This window comes from Ammodytes marinus (genome assembly GCF_949987685.1).
Source record: "Ammodytes marinus genome assembly, chromosome: 11".
In the NCBI taxonomy this organism is placed as follows: Eukaryota; Metazoa; Chordata; class Actinopteri; order Uranoscopiformes; family Ammodytidae; genus Ammodytes; species Ammodytes marinus.
The window spans coordinates 5,466,405-5,481,338 of record NC_137215.1 but is presented as its reverse complement, the minus strand read 5'-3'; the positions used below and the strand labels follow the sequence as shown (position 1 = coordinate 5,481,338).

General features: G+C 42.2%; 1 protein-coding gene across 1 annotated transcript in view; it reads left to right on the top strand.

The window, feature by feature from the left end:
- Nucleotides 1-14,690, top strand: part of sfrp5 (secreted frizzled-related protein 5) — a 21,311-nt gene extending 6,621 nt beyond the window's left edge. Inside the window, exons 2-3 of the mRNA XM_080036925.1 lie at nucleotides 7,129-7,206; nucleotides 13,610-14,690. Of these exons, the coding sequence (XP_079893051.1) occupies nucleotides 7,129-7,206; nucleotides 13,610-13,938 (407 nt within the window). The 3' untranslated portion in view covers nucleotides 13,939-14,690. The remainder of the gene's footprint in view (nucleotides 1-7,128; nucleotides 7,207-13,609) is intronic.
- Nucleotides 14,691-14,934: the final 244 nt, after the last annotated feature.

The window sequence follows — 14,934 nt, the reverse complement described above, 5'->3', positions numbered from 1 at the left end:
CCCTATGGTCCCTCCCTGACACGCTCTGTCCCAACAGCCAATAAGAACAGAGAATCGGAGCCTCGCTCTGATTGGTCAAAGTGCACAGCTCATGTTAACTTTGACCAATCAGAAATCATATACACCAGCTTTAATCAAAACAAAATAGCCAAAAATCACCAATCGACCATTGCTTGAAAAACAATGTTTTAGCCTGCAGTTTGTGTGGCCTAAACTCTTCAACCCAAAATTGCCCGTTTCCCACCCCAGAAATCCTTCTTGGAGACAGTATGTGCCATTGTCCCAGTGAAAGTGGTTGAAAATTGGACGGTGTGAAAGATATTGTCTGTCCTCGGCCGTACTCATTGACGCGCTACATACTAGTGTAAGTTACAACCGTGCTAAAGTAGACAGACAGCGCTGTCAGGGCCACGGTAGCACAATGGGCGCTACTCATGTGGTTGTGTGTGTGTGTGTGTGTGTGTGTGTGTGTGTGTGTGTGTGTGTGTGTGTGTGTGTGTGCGTGTGTGTGTGTGGCCCTGGCTGGCTGTATGAAAAGAAGGGAAAATGTGATCCAACACTTTGTGCATGGACGACTAACCTCGCTCTTGTATAGAATGTATTTCTTTTCTCCTCTATAGGATTCCTTTACAGATGCAAGGGGAGCGTGCTTCTAGCTTCAGGGGCCCCCGGGAGCCTTGCTGTGCATGGGCCGTATTTAAAATGTCCTGCTCTGTGTGTGTGTGTATGCGTGTATGTGTGTGTGTGTGTGTGTGTGTGTGTGTGTGTGTGTGTGTGTGTGTGTGTGTGTGTGCCGCATTAAAACAGATGTTAGGCTCAACCGACATAAATCACACGGCGCATTTCAACTGCGGCACTGTACCGTTTTCTGTCGTACAGTAAGTGTTGCTCCTCGTAACTTAAAGGGCCCAAATGAGGCGTGGGACAGTGACCCGGGCGCAGACTTGAAATGGAAAGTTCCTCCTATAAAAGTCAAGGTGCACGGTGCTAGGGACGCAGGGGGGTGAGGTACAAGATATGGCAAGGGGATCGCATGATAGCATTTTAGGACCTGGTTGTTATCCTTTGTGTGTGTGTGTGTGTGTGTGTGTGTGTGTGTGTGTGTGTGTGTGTGTGTGTGTGTGTGTGTGTGTGTGTGTGTGTATGTGTGTGTGAGAGAGAAAGAGACAGTGACGAAGAGACAGAGAGGTGCACAATGACACTCTTAATGGTAAATGGACTCCACTTATATAGCGCTTTTTCCCTGTTTCTGCACAGGCCCAAAGCGCTTCACATTGTTTTGTACATATTCACCAAATCACACACACATTCATACACCGATAGCCAGTGTTGTGCCTGAACGCGTTCAATGAACGTTCGTTCATGAACTCGTTCATATTGGGGGCGAACGTGAACTGAACGTGTGTATTTCTGCCTCATGAACGTTTTTGCGAACGCGCTCATTCTGGCGTTTGTGAACGGCGCTCTTACAGTCGTTCAATCGTTCATCGAGTGCCAGATTTCCATAGAAAACCCCCGCTAAAAGACATCGTAAACAGCCCTTAATATGTAGCTGAAAAACACATCTGGCAACACATGCCACCACAGCGTCGCACCGCCGCTGCGTGATCAAAATGCGAAACACCGCGGGAAAAAAACAAAAACAAATGAATGCTACTGCTACGTTGCATCTCTCCTCTCCTCTCTGCTCCGTTTTGTGAAGGGGGGGCGGGGCTCCACTGCCGATACACACACACACGCAGACTCGGCACAACACCGGTGAGCACACACACACCCAGAAGAGAACTACACGCAGTAGGTTGGTGTGACAGAAAGTCCAAAAGCCAACGAGTGCATTATAAATGGAGTGAAGTCGACCCAGACCGTCTGAAAAGCAGCGAAAATATCCGCGTTTTTTAAATGCATTATGCACCCAACGTGAATCTAGTAGTAGCGAGGATGCTAACGTTAGCTCTGCTGCTAGTAGCCAACACAAACATCATCAACAGTTATCAGAGGAACATCTTTACAGCCTGCATAGATCTCAATAAATGGCCCAGAGGTGTCTGACTTCACATACCATGAGGCAGTGGAAGCTTAAAAGTAAGCTACTGGAAAAGTGTTCAAAACAGCCAGTCCTGAGCCAAATTTTGAGATTTTGAATCAAATCAAAATCACTCATACACACATTAAAATAATAGCCTATAGTAGAAAAAAAAAAAAAAACAGATTGTTGTAGGCCTTAAAAATTTTTTACAGAAAGAAGTTTTAAAGAATTGCTGTTGTAAAAGGAATAAGGTAAAACAAATAAAAATAAGTTAAAGTTCTTTACATGATTTGTTTGGATAAAACATGTCTCGTTTGCAGTTATTGTAGGTTTAGAAACAAAAAAATTACAAATGTTCCAACTCAAATAATATTTGAATAATAGCCTCCACTTTCAGTATGACCCTTAACTCATCTATAATACTGTCCATGATTTGTTTATACATTGTCAATAAAGAGCAAATATAACAATTATTTGAACACGCCTAATAGAAAAAAAAAGTGTATAGGGGCCAGTAAAAATTTACTTCGGGCAAGTAGAATTCAGACCCACTTGCCCGACCGGGCAAGTGAAAAAAAACCTTAGCGTTGAGCCCTGTACTGTAGGGGTAAAAGCTGCAGCTGGCTTCTAGTGTGGACTGAATGTTATTGAAATAATTTCTGTCTGTGGTTCTATATGGAATGTGGCAATTATTTAGAAAAATAATAGCCTGCAGCAACATATTGAAAAAAAAGAACTATGAACTAGTTCATTTTTGAACTGTGAACTTAGTTCAGAATTTTGAATTATGAACTATGAACTGAACTAGTTCATTTTAAAGGGTGTGAACTGAACTTTGAACTAGTTCACATAGAAAAAGAACTTTCCCAACACTGCCGATAGCAGCAGCTACCACGCAGGGTGCAAGCTAACTACCAAGAGCAATTTGGGGTTCAGTGTCTCTTTGCCCAGGGACACTTTGACATGTAGCGGGGAGACGGGGGAATCGAACCACCGACCCTGCAACCCAGTGGACGACCGCCCTACACACTTCACCACAGCCGCCCCATAATGAGACCCAATGGGGCTTTCTGTTCCACACCCATCTTATTACTGGACAAATGACATCATATCTTCAATCAGTGTTATATCAATGACATCATACGTGTTTCCCAAGCAACCTAAATAAGTGTTATTTAAGGAGATTCATTGCATTCTGCTGTGTTCCCTCAGCCTTTTTCTATTTTGTTAAAAAAACAAAGAGAGTGACAGAGGGTCAAGGGTCAAACGATACAGCAGGAGAAAGACATTGAACTCGGTAAAAAGGGATATTAACCTCGGAGCGATGACTAAGTGAAGCTGTGCAGTTAAATTACTGGACTCCTGCCGTACGTCATATCCACTCTGGCTCTGCCGTTTGAAGAATAACAGAAAAATCATTTTCCAACAGACCACCCTTACCATACTTAGCCTCTGCTCCGCTCCGCTCCTACTATTCCCTCTCATACACACTCAATCATCCACTCCGCAGCCAATAGGGTCAATATTATTCCGCTCATCAGTGTGATAGGGAACATTTAAGTGTACTGTAATTAAGTCTATAAAAACCCAGCGTGCGAATGACGAAAAGCAGCGCACATAAGAAGAAAAAAAAAGTATAGAGCCTCCGAGGTTCCAAAGTCAACCGAGGAACCAAGCAACATTATTCTCACAAGTGAATCCCATGGCGGCGTGGTAAAGAAAAAAAAATATTAAAGAAAAAATTCCTGAACTTCTCTGAGATGATGGTGATGGCAAAATACATGAATGACCTAATGTCAAAATATTTGCTGAGTAGGAAGTGTGTCCAGGTTTTAAAAAGGCAAGGCACGCTAAGCAGAGCCGAGCCAAGCCGAGCCAAGCCGAGCTACGCAGCAGTGGAAGCCATCAGAACATGACGGTGATTCCCCTGACACAGAGCAGAGAGCGTGATGAGGGGCAGTTCCTTCGTTTTGTCGCTTAAAGGTGCAGTGTGTAACATGACATCATCAAGAAAGTTCTAACAAGTTCTAGAATGCAACGCTCCCTGGGTAGCCCCACCCCTTTTGAATAAGCTACAGTGGCCTTCAAGGACAAGAACAATTCTAAATTTTAAACAATGCAAAATGATGACATTCCAACTATGACACTTTCAAGATGGCGGCACTAGGCCTTGGTCCAAAATATGCAGAAATATGGACATATATGAGACCCTTTCTAAGGGGGAAAAAAAATTATTCAAAATTTTTTTTCAGCTATTATGCACTAAATTAAACTACTACTACTTATGGATATTATAATTACTTTCTACAAAATCTGCTAGGAAATAAAACCCAAAATTCTACACACTGCAGGTGTAATTGATTTTGCAGCTAGATCCAAAATGGTGGTTTTGGGTCAAAGCTCAACTCAGTTTCATGTGAGTGAGGGGGGAACTGGGCGACTGGCTTTCTCTCTCCCCTCCTCCTGACACATGCTTTGGCACGGACGGGACGGGGGCTGGCTGCCAACATACCACGCCTGTGAAAACCACAATGAATTATCGAAGCAGTCTGAATAAGATGTAGCAGTTCAAGGGGACTCATTCGAAACAGACAAATCCAGAGGTTTTTGGCATTTCGGAATCAGTGAGTGTGTGTGTTAGAGTGTGTGTGTGTGTGTGTGTGTGTGTGTGTGTGTGTGTGTGTGTGTGTTGAGATAACGTATCATTCATGTGTCAGGAAAATGTGTCTTTCATTTGTATAAAACTAAATGTTTTTGGTTCTTCATACAAAGAATTTCAAACAGTAACGGTTGTGCCAACACATTCTCTGTCTAACAGATAAGAAAGAAAAACAGCATGTCGGTCAAAGTGTTGATTCAAACATTAAAACAGTTGGTCAAACTGTCTGAACACAAATCTGAACAAGAAGTTGGAAGAGCTCTTCATTTTTGGAATAAAAGTGACATTACATATGAACGATAAGTTATCTCAACAGAAGATAATTAGTTGGCTCAAATGTCGGCACTTTCCCTTCAGAGTTAAGAGTTTTATTGGCCTCAAAACTTCAAAAATCTAGTGCAGACAGTTGCCTTGAAATTTTGATTTGTTCTTACTTTTTCATCTCTACAGTGTGTGTGTGTGTGTGTGTGTGTGTGTGTGTGTGTGTGTGTGTGTGTGTGTGTGTGTGTGTGTGTGTGTGTGTGTGTGTGTGTGTGAAGGTGTGTGTGTGTGTGTGCTCTAGTCTTCATGTCAGCACCAGACAATTAGAGGACTGACCCTGTATAGGCATAAAGCATGGGAACCCATATAGAATAAAAACTGGCAGTTACTCTGCAAGAACATGGTTCAAACTCCGTCCGACACACACACACACACACACACACACACACACACACACACACACACACACACACACACTCACTCTCAAGTGGTCGGTTAGGGGGTTCACCTCCCCGCGACCCGAGCAGCGATGCATGCTGAACTTTGACCTCTCTCATTATCTGCCCAGACGCTGCTGAGGTTTGGGCTGAGGGTGATAACCTTTGAACCCTGACTTCTAACCCAGGGGCCGCGGTGGCTACACTGTGCTATAGGATTATCCTGTGTGTGTGTGTGTGTGTGTGTGTGTGTGTGTGTGTGTGTGTGTGTGTGTGTGTGTGTGTGTGTGTGTTTGAAAGCGCGAGATAAACAGGAATTAAGAGAAAAAAAGCAAGATTCTTTGCTTGTGAATGACTCCCCTATAAACAGGCTATGCCACATCCTTCTGCCCCAGGCCCTTTCTAATATTACTCCTTGTCGTCTTGCTTATAGCCCAAAGCTCTGCATGTTTTGTGGGTAAACAAACCCTCTGGGATTACGTGGAGTTTTTTTAAATAATTGTCATAATAAAGTTTTATATTGAAGAGCAAAGAAGAAAAAAAAAGAAAATTGCAAGATATTATGAAGCCTGTGTGTGTGTGTTTGCGTGTGTGTGTGTTTGCGTGTGTGTGTGTGTGTGTGTGTATGTGTGTGTGTGTGTGTTTGCGTGTGTGTGTGTGTGTGTGTGTGTGTGTGTGTGTGTCTAATAATAAACATATTGCAGGCTTTGAAGCATGTTTTTTTAAGTAGCGTGGGCGACATAAGTGATAAAGAACATTTCATTATGTTTAAATGTAATGATAACACATCGTATTTTCAAACATAAATAGTTTTTTCTTTGTACGTAGCTGTACAATGGTAGAAACAAGCAAGACGCTACGGTAGACCAATAAAAATGGTGGTCATTCAGGTCGTGTGCTTTTTCTCTTTCTTGTTTTGTCTGGTTGCAACATCACAACAATCACAATGTCAGTTAAAGGCTAAAAATGCTTCTGAGCAAAGAGGCCGTGACCAAACATTTGGAGTAAAAAATAAACTGAACTTGTTGCTTCATCATGTGTGGTTGCTGTGTGTCTGTGTGTGTGTGTGTGTGTGTGTGTGTGTCTGTGTGTGTGTGTGTGTGTGTGTGTTTACGTGCGTGTGCGTGTGCGTGTGTGTGTGTGTGTGTGTGTGTACTGAATCACTTTTCACCCTGTTCGTTGGGTTGCTCCTTCACAGCAGCGTTTACCTTTTCACTGCACAGCCAAGAAGACCACGCCTGCTCTACCAAAATATACAAGAGCCAGAATAAAAACATTTTGTCCGCTGTAATTGCAAAGTGCAAACATCAGTCAGCCTGCTGGACTGTATATTCACTCCATAGCAAATAGCCTCCGACATGCAGAGGGGTTTGTGTGTGTGTGTGTGTCAGTGTGTGTGTGTGTGTGTGTGTGTGGGGGGGGGGGGGGGGGGGGGTCGGGGGCTCCAGTAAGTGTCTGAAGAGTGCTCAGAGGACTAATGATTTCTTACTGAGACCAAGGCTTTGGTTCTTGCCAACTGCACTCAACCAAGGCTGACTCAGATGTGTGTTAGATATTAGCTAATCTGGCCTTAATACAACCATATAAAATGTGACCCAGTGCAAGTTATTGATGACGTTTTTCATTTATTTTTTTATTTTTCTAAAGTCTAATCTTGATGTATGTTATGCCCCTGTAAAGCACTTTGAATGGTCTTGTGTCTAAATTGTGCTTCATGAATAAATTTGCCTTGCCTTGCGTTTCAGTGACCAAGGCGTGCCCTCCGTGTGACAACGAGCTGAAATCAGACAACATCATGGAGCATTACTGCGCCAGTGACTTCGGTAAGTAGACCCGCACTACACACCTATACCATGTATCGCCTGTAGGGGGCACTGCAGCAGCTATTGTAATCTCTTTAGCCCCACTAGTCTAACGTGGTGACCTGAAGTAATTTGTAATGAATGCGGAGGTTTTCGAAATCGACCATGTCCGTAATGTGTATTTTAAAAAGACAACAGCAAATAACTTACTTTATTTCACCAAACACAGAGGTCCTGTGAGGCTATTTGTCCCGTGTGAATCGACTTTAAAAGGTGCACCGAGGAACCTTCAGTTTTTGTTAATTCTTGCACCCCCCTTTGGACAAAAGCGGTAGTGTTTTTTACTAAGCCATGCTGTAGTTCCTGGGTGAGCGTACCCATGACATTGTTTGCACTGATGATCTTGTTTGCTGTTGCATGTCATTTATGATCATCAGACCAAAAATGAGACTGTTTTGGAAATATTTTAAAGTTCCTTGTAGCACCTTTAAAATAAAAAAATAAAAACCTACATTATACCATTACCACAGGCTGAAATAAGTTAAAGGGCACTTTGTTGGTGGACGCAGAAATAACAAGGTTTTTGCTTTTCATATGTTTTTTTTATCATATTCATTGTTTCAGTTTTGCCCATCCTTGTTTTGTAGAGAATGGTCAGAATGAGTCCATACCTCATCAAGCAGCCGAACACACATTCAGTTTTGCACTCTTCCCTCCAATAGCTCATAAGCCAATTCTTCCGATGATTTTATAATTTAATTCAAACGGCTTCCATTCCCCGGGGTCTATTCAACACCATTCTCTAAACGTTCTCCTTTCCAGCATTCCATGGTTACCACAGTAATGACCCGAGCGCAAGAGCCAAAACATGATTATTCCAATATTTATTTTACTCATCTAGGATTTTTGGCCCAAATCATCCTCCACACAGCAGCTGAATTGTTCTCTGCTTGTGTGGACCATTTCCCCTGTGCTTTACTGTTAATGATATACTTAGAGATAGAGACACAAAATAAACTGCATCACCTTGGGACACACATGAGGAATATGGGTTTTATTTCTTAAAAGATTTGTAAGAATAGTGTAACTTAAAGGTGCTACGAGGAACTTTTAAATATTTCTGAAACTGGAAACATTTTCCTTGGATGATCATACATGACATGTAACAGCAAACAAGACCATCAGTGCAAAGAATGATTTTTTTTAATGTAGTTTTTCATAATGCCTTTGCCATGGGTATACGCTCACTCAGGAACTACAGCTGGAGTAGTAAATACACTACCGCTTTTGTCCAAAGGGGGTGCAAGAATGAACAAAAACAGAACGTTCCGTGGAGCAACTTTTAAAATGGCCACATAGGTGTTGAAAACCATATATCTGTCTCTTAGTGTCCCCCAAAGAAAAAGTCTGCAATTTAAAGGTGCTACGAGGAACTTTCAGTTTGTGTTGCACCCCCTTTGGACACAAGCGGTAGTGTTTTTACTACGCCAGCTGTTGTTCCTTGGTGAGCTTACCCACGTCAAAGGCATAGAAAAAAAATATATATAAAAATTGCATTATTTGCACTGATGGTCTCGTTTGCCGTTACATGTCATTTATGATCATCAGAGGGAAAATTAGACTGTTTCAGAAATATTCAAAAGTTCCTCGTAGCACCTTTAGAAGACACCACAAGTTGTGTAAACCTATATTGTGACAGTTATTCATACCTACGAAAGCGGCATGCACATAAATCAGAAATGGATAAACAAGCAAAACACATCGCGTCCAACCACAACAGACTTTGTGCACATCACTCACACACTGAGCTGCAGCCAAACCGTGGCTCATCCCCAAAATAAATCACGACCATAAATCATGACTCTACTCAGTCACTGATATTTATTCATCTGTTCAATTTCAGGATAACACACACACACACACACACACACACACACACACACACACACACACACACACACACACACACACACACACACACACACACACACACACACATATACAGTATATCAATCTTCCAACAGGACAGGAGGCTGTTTCGGGTATCATAGGGGTGAGACAGAGATATTCATTCTGTCTATTTCGATGAAATATAACTACATAACTGGGCAGATAGCCAACCGTACACAAGTTGGCTTGTTAATGTATGTGACTGGGTGAGACATAAGGATGAGTAGGAGAAGTCAAGATAACCATGACGTATGGGTTTTCAGTTTTGTGAGATCAAGGCTAAAAATGAGTCCACAATGTTATTCTATAGGCCGGGAGCTGATTACAAGCTTTTTGATCTCACGCCTGGCGAATGTTGTTAGCGATTCATCTTGGGACAGCGTTTGTTCGTTCGTCACCTCAAGAGCCTTCTGTACTTTGGTGTTTGGTTACTGAATTACTTTTGATGTCTGATCTCTAGAAATGTTCGTTGTTACATTAGGTAACATGATGTAAAATAGAATAGAAAATAGTATAATAGAAATAGTATAATAGAAAGGCTAGAGGAGAGAGAGTGTGGTGGAGTACAGACATGAAGCCGACACCTGGTTGGGCAGGTTGGGTGGTCGCTCACAAAATTCGAAAATTGTGCAAAAGTTCATTTATTTTTTCAGTAATTCAACTTAAAAGGTGAAACTAAAATATTATATAGACTCATTACATGCAAAGTGAGATATTTCAAGCCTTCATTTGCTATAATTGTATTTATTATGGTTTACAGTAATAAAAAACACATTCAAAATCTCTGAACATTTTAATATTACATAAAAATCTATAAAAAAGGGATTTTAAATACAGAAATGTCGGCCCTATATAAAGTATAATCATCGATATGTACTCAGTACTTGGTTTGGGCCCCTTTTGCATGAATTGTTGCCTCAATTCCAATTCATTCTCCATGATATTCTAATAATATGAGTATCACCTGCGGTCTCTTTATTGACTGCTCTGCCATGTCTAGATAATTAGCCGAACAGTTATCCAAAGTGTTTTTAATTTATTTTTGTTATTTCTAGTAAAACATTTCCGATTTTAAGTTACTTCCTTAGTGTCTGTGTGATTCTGGTACAAATGTATCGGGCAGACAGTAGAGACTTTTTAGAATTGAAAATCTTACATAATACAGCTTTAAAAGTTCAGCTTTCCACCACTATCGTGTAGGCGGAAGACCAAATATCTAACTCCAATGCACTTTTCTTATTGCCAAATAGTATGTTAAACGAATTGTCAAATCTTCGTATTGGAAAAGGCAGAACCAATTTGACTGGTCTGGGATTCCAAATGGTCTGGGAAAGCCCTATAGTATAAAGACATGGGAGTGGCCTGTCATCATACGGACACTGTCCAGGGCAGCAGCACAGTATGCGGGCCTCACTGCATCACTTAAGACTGGGTCTGTCTGCGTGGGCATTCAAAGTGAAGCGGGGAGGGATGTTATGTTATCCTTCCTATCTTTGCTTGAACACACACACACACATATAAATGAATGCGCTCATTCACAAAAAAATACACACACACACTCAGACACACACACACACACACACACACACACACACACACACACACACAGGCCTGTAGGCACGCAAGCACAGCGCGTAAACACACGCCCTCAGTGAAGGGAGCTGGATGGATGTGAATTGGGATGTGGATCAGAGGCAACTCAACACACACATTCCCCCTTGAACATGTTGCTATCACTACGCATGGTGTGTGTGTGTGTGTGTGTGTGTGTGTGTGTGTCTCTGACTGTGTGTGTGTCTGACTGTGTGTGTGCCTATCAGAGTGGGGCTGAGGGGATGTTTATGCAACTGTAGACAAGCAGGCAAGAAATGAAATGAAATGAAATGGCGATCTTCCAGCAGGCCCTGGGTATACATAGTGAAGGCTTCATACCGACCCCTTTGCCTTTTCGCCTGCTGCCTTGATTAATGTCACCTGTCAGAATGTTCACCCAGAGAATTCCTTCCTCCTCTCAAATGTTTGGCACTTTCAATTTTAATCTCTCAGCATGTTAAAATATGAGCGTATAAACACGAGCGCCGGGGACGGGTGATACAAGTCAGTACTTCATTACGTTGATAGACTTGATGTTTACTGTGTAACTCAAACTCTTCGTGTATACTGAAACACACTGGACAGAGGTTATCTGTTGAGGATTGTTTTTTGTTTTAAAGATACAGGACTGTGAGCGAAAAATAAGCAGCGTGCAGTCTCCTAACAGAGGAAGATTGGAAGTAAAAATGTATTAGATCTGAAAGCAAAGTGATCGTTACATAGAAAACTATATGAAGACCAACAAAGGATGATGCTCAAGCAATTCCATTCAGATTACTTATGTTAAAATGTTAAAACTAGGGCTGTCAAATTAACGCGTTAATTTCGAAAACGCGATTAAAAAAATTAACGCAGATTAATCGCACTTCTATACTTGCCCTTTGACCCGGTGCAAAAGAGGTGAGGCGATAGCGGAGCTGCACCTGTAGCTTGCTGACACGGCCCGCACGGGATTAAAGAGTAAAGAAAGAAGCATAGAAAGGGACGTTTTATGGGAAGCTCCGGGCAAATAAGCATAAAGGTAGGAATACGTCTTATGTTATTCTCCGCAGTGTCTGTGCATTATTGATTTAGTGGGTGCCTAATTAACAATAAGGTCAAAACAGTATCTCTCAATCTTCCACTGTGTCTCACTTTTGTTTGCTAGCTGCGATCGTCTCCTTCAATCGGACACCCGCCCCCTCTCACTCTTCCAAGCATATGCCTGTCTTTTTTCCTCCTTTGTGTGTTGTGTGTGTGTGTGTGTGTGTGTGTGTGTGTGTGTGTGTGTGTGTGTGTGTGTGTGTGTGTGTGTGTGTGTGTGTGTGTGTCAATATTTTTGGCTATGAGAAGGGCGGTGAATGAGTCGGCATAGGCTATGCGCACCGCACCTGTGACCTGTTTTTTTGTGGTTTTTTTCGGCGCTAGTAGTTCCTAAATTTATTTAATGTAGTAACCTGGCTGAGAGGAGGAGACAGAAGTTACGAGAGAGAGAGAGAGAGAGAGAGAGAGAGAGAGAGAGAGAGAGAGAGACATAGAGAGAGAGACAGAGAGAGAGAGAGAAATCAGAGGAGGACGATTTCTTTTTCACTATCTGCACTTCAAGAATAAAGACGAAATACAATGTTGAGATTAAACTTGACATTTCAAGACTGCAGTGAAATTGGAAATAGATTGTGTTTTAATAAAGTTGTATGGGTGTCTCTCTCTCTCTCTCTCTCTCTCTCTCTCTCTCTCGTGACCATAATACTAGAATTAAGCGGTTTGAGAGACTTGTAATTTGCTTATAAAGGGTCGTGACTCAGCCTCATCCTTAGGGGATTGAGACCGGACTTGAACTTGCTTGTAATAACTTCGGTCGTAACTCCAAAAACATGTCCTCCTTTAACGTTTATGGGTTTTCCCGAAGTCAGACACACACACACACACACACACACACACACACACACACACACACACACACACACACACACACACACACACACACACACACACACACACACACACACACACACACACACACACACACACACACACACACACACACACACAGAGCACAGGACAGGATGCACTTTTTATACGCTGCAGGAGAGGATAAATGATGATACTCAGGAGAGGTGTAAAATATCAGTTTCTGTGGAAACAGCACAGACCTCAGTGCTAGTTCAAGACGTCAGAATTGCTCAAAGGAGAACGGGAAATTAGGATTCAAACTGACACACACACAGCTATGGTTGCCCGTATCAACAACAGACTTGATTGATCTCCGGGGGGGGGAATTTGATTCATTACAGTTGCTCCCATTTAGAATAGAAACGTGTAGAAACGAAATGAGTGCAAAGAATGTGTATAAGAATTTGAAGTAAATACGTATGAGCATTATACTACAATACACATTGAAATTTGTCTTTTCGCTTATCCCCAATCAATCAATCAATCAATCAATCAATCAATCAATCAATCAATCAATCAATCAATCAATCAATCAATCAATCAATCAATCAATCAACCAATCAATCAATCAATCAATCAGGTTGCCACACTTCAGAGGGGGTCAGAGCACAGGGTCAGTCATAGTACAGCGCCGCAATGGTAGAGATGTAATAGCAGCCACCACTAGTTTTACTACTAACACCCTCCTGTCCGTAACAAAAATTACAGTAAAAGAGTACAATAAACAAACAGAGAAACATTACACAATGTTGCTCACAACAAACCGCAATTGGGGTACCAAACAAATTGTATGTTAAGTGTTAAGTGATAAAGCCCTTAAGTGCTACGGGATTAAATGTGCTAGCGTTATTGCACTTGTTATTGCACTCCGATGTACATATCTCAGTTTTTTAATCAAGCTTTCCGTGATCTAATACACCTGTCCTGCTCTCTTCTCTTCCCCTCTTAGTTCTCAAGATGAAGATCAAGGAGGTCAAGAAGGAGAAGGGCGACCGCAAGCTGATCGCGGCGCAGAAGAAGAAGAAAGTTCTGAAGCAAGGCGTGCTGCGCAAGAAAGACCTGAAGAAGTTAACCCTCTACATCAAGAACGGCGCCAACTGTCCCTGTGCCCAGCTGGACACCCTGGGCTCCAACTATCTCATCATGGGACGCAAGGTGGACCAGCAGCTTCTCCTCATGTCCATCCACAAGTGGGACAAGAAAAGCAAGGAGCTCAAGTTCGCCATCAAGTACATGAAGTCCCACCAGTGTCCCACCTACCACACCGTCTTCCAGTGACACAACATTTTTTTCGCTAGTATAGTACCGTTTCCCCCCCCCCCCCCAACCATCGCTACAACCACAATCCCCACACCCCCGATACATTCCATTCAATGTTTCGCTTCAATAATGCGTCCCTGAAACTCCCCCCAGAAGACCCCTGCAAAATCTGTTACCAGCCCACAAACATATAGTCCCTCAAAGGAAAGAGGGGGTTAGCAGGTTTTATTTTCTCAGCTTTAACTTGAATCAGGTGAGCCAAGGGGGCCGTACGTGATCTGCCTAGCAACAGTATATGAATCAGACATATTAACGTTGTAGAGAAGAGGGGAAAATCTGCTCATTCTTTAGCTCCTTTTCCAAGTCATAAAAACCAGCAAGAAACCACATATTTTAAAACAATTTGGGTGGAATAACTGTATTCCTAAGAGAAAAACGCACATTTTGATCTTTTCCTTCGCATATGTTTCATTATACAAGATCTTCCTTAACAAATTCCACTTTGCTCTTTAGATATATCAGGAACAATCGCTTGGACAGTGTATTACAACTTCATCGATTAGAGGGTAGCATTAAAGCTATAGTGCGTAATTTATGTCGCCCCCTATGCTGAGATTTTCTGAGTAATAAAAACAACACTTGTTGGGTATGCTCTGGGTGACTATGCATGGGTTTAATACCTTCTCCTGTACGTCCAGGTTTTTTCTTAGCAGTAGAATCAACAACTGAAACATTTCTCGGGCGCTTCTTTGGATTTTTCTGAGCTCCTGTGCCAGTGTCAGGGGGGGGGGGGGGGGGGGTGACACCAGTTTGTAAGCATGGCCACACTGATAAATACAGAGAGAGTTGTGTGGAGCTGATAGGCTTAATAAACCTTGGGGTCGACTCATTTGGCGATGGCTTGAATGTAACCGACATTCATTTATATAATTAAAGTCACGCACTATAGCTTTAAGGAATGGGAAGCTAAAGATTCAAGGCAACTATTGGAGGGAAACTTTATATAATGTAATA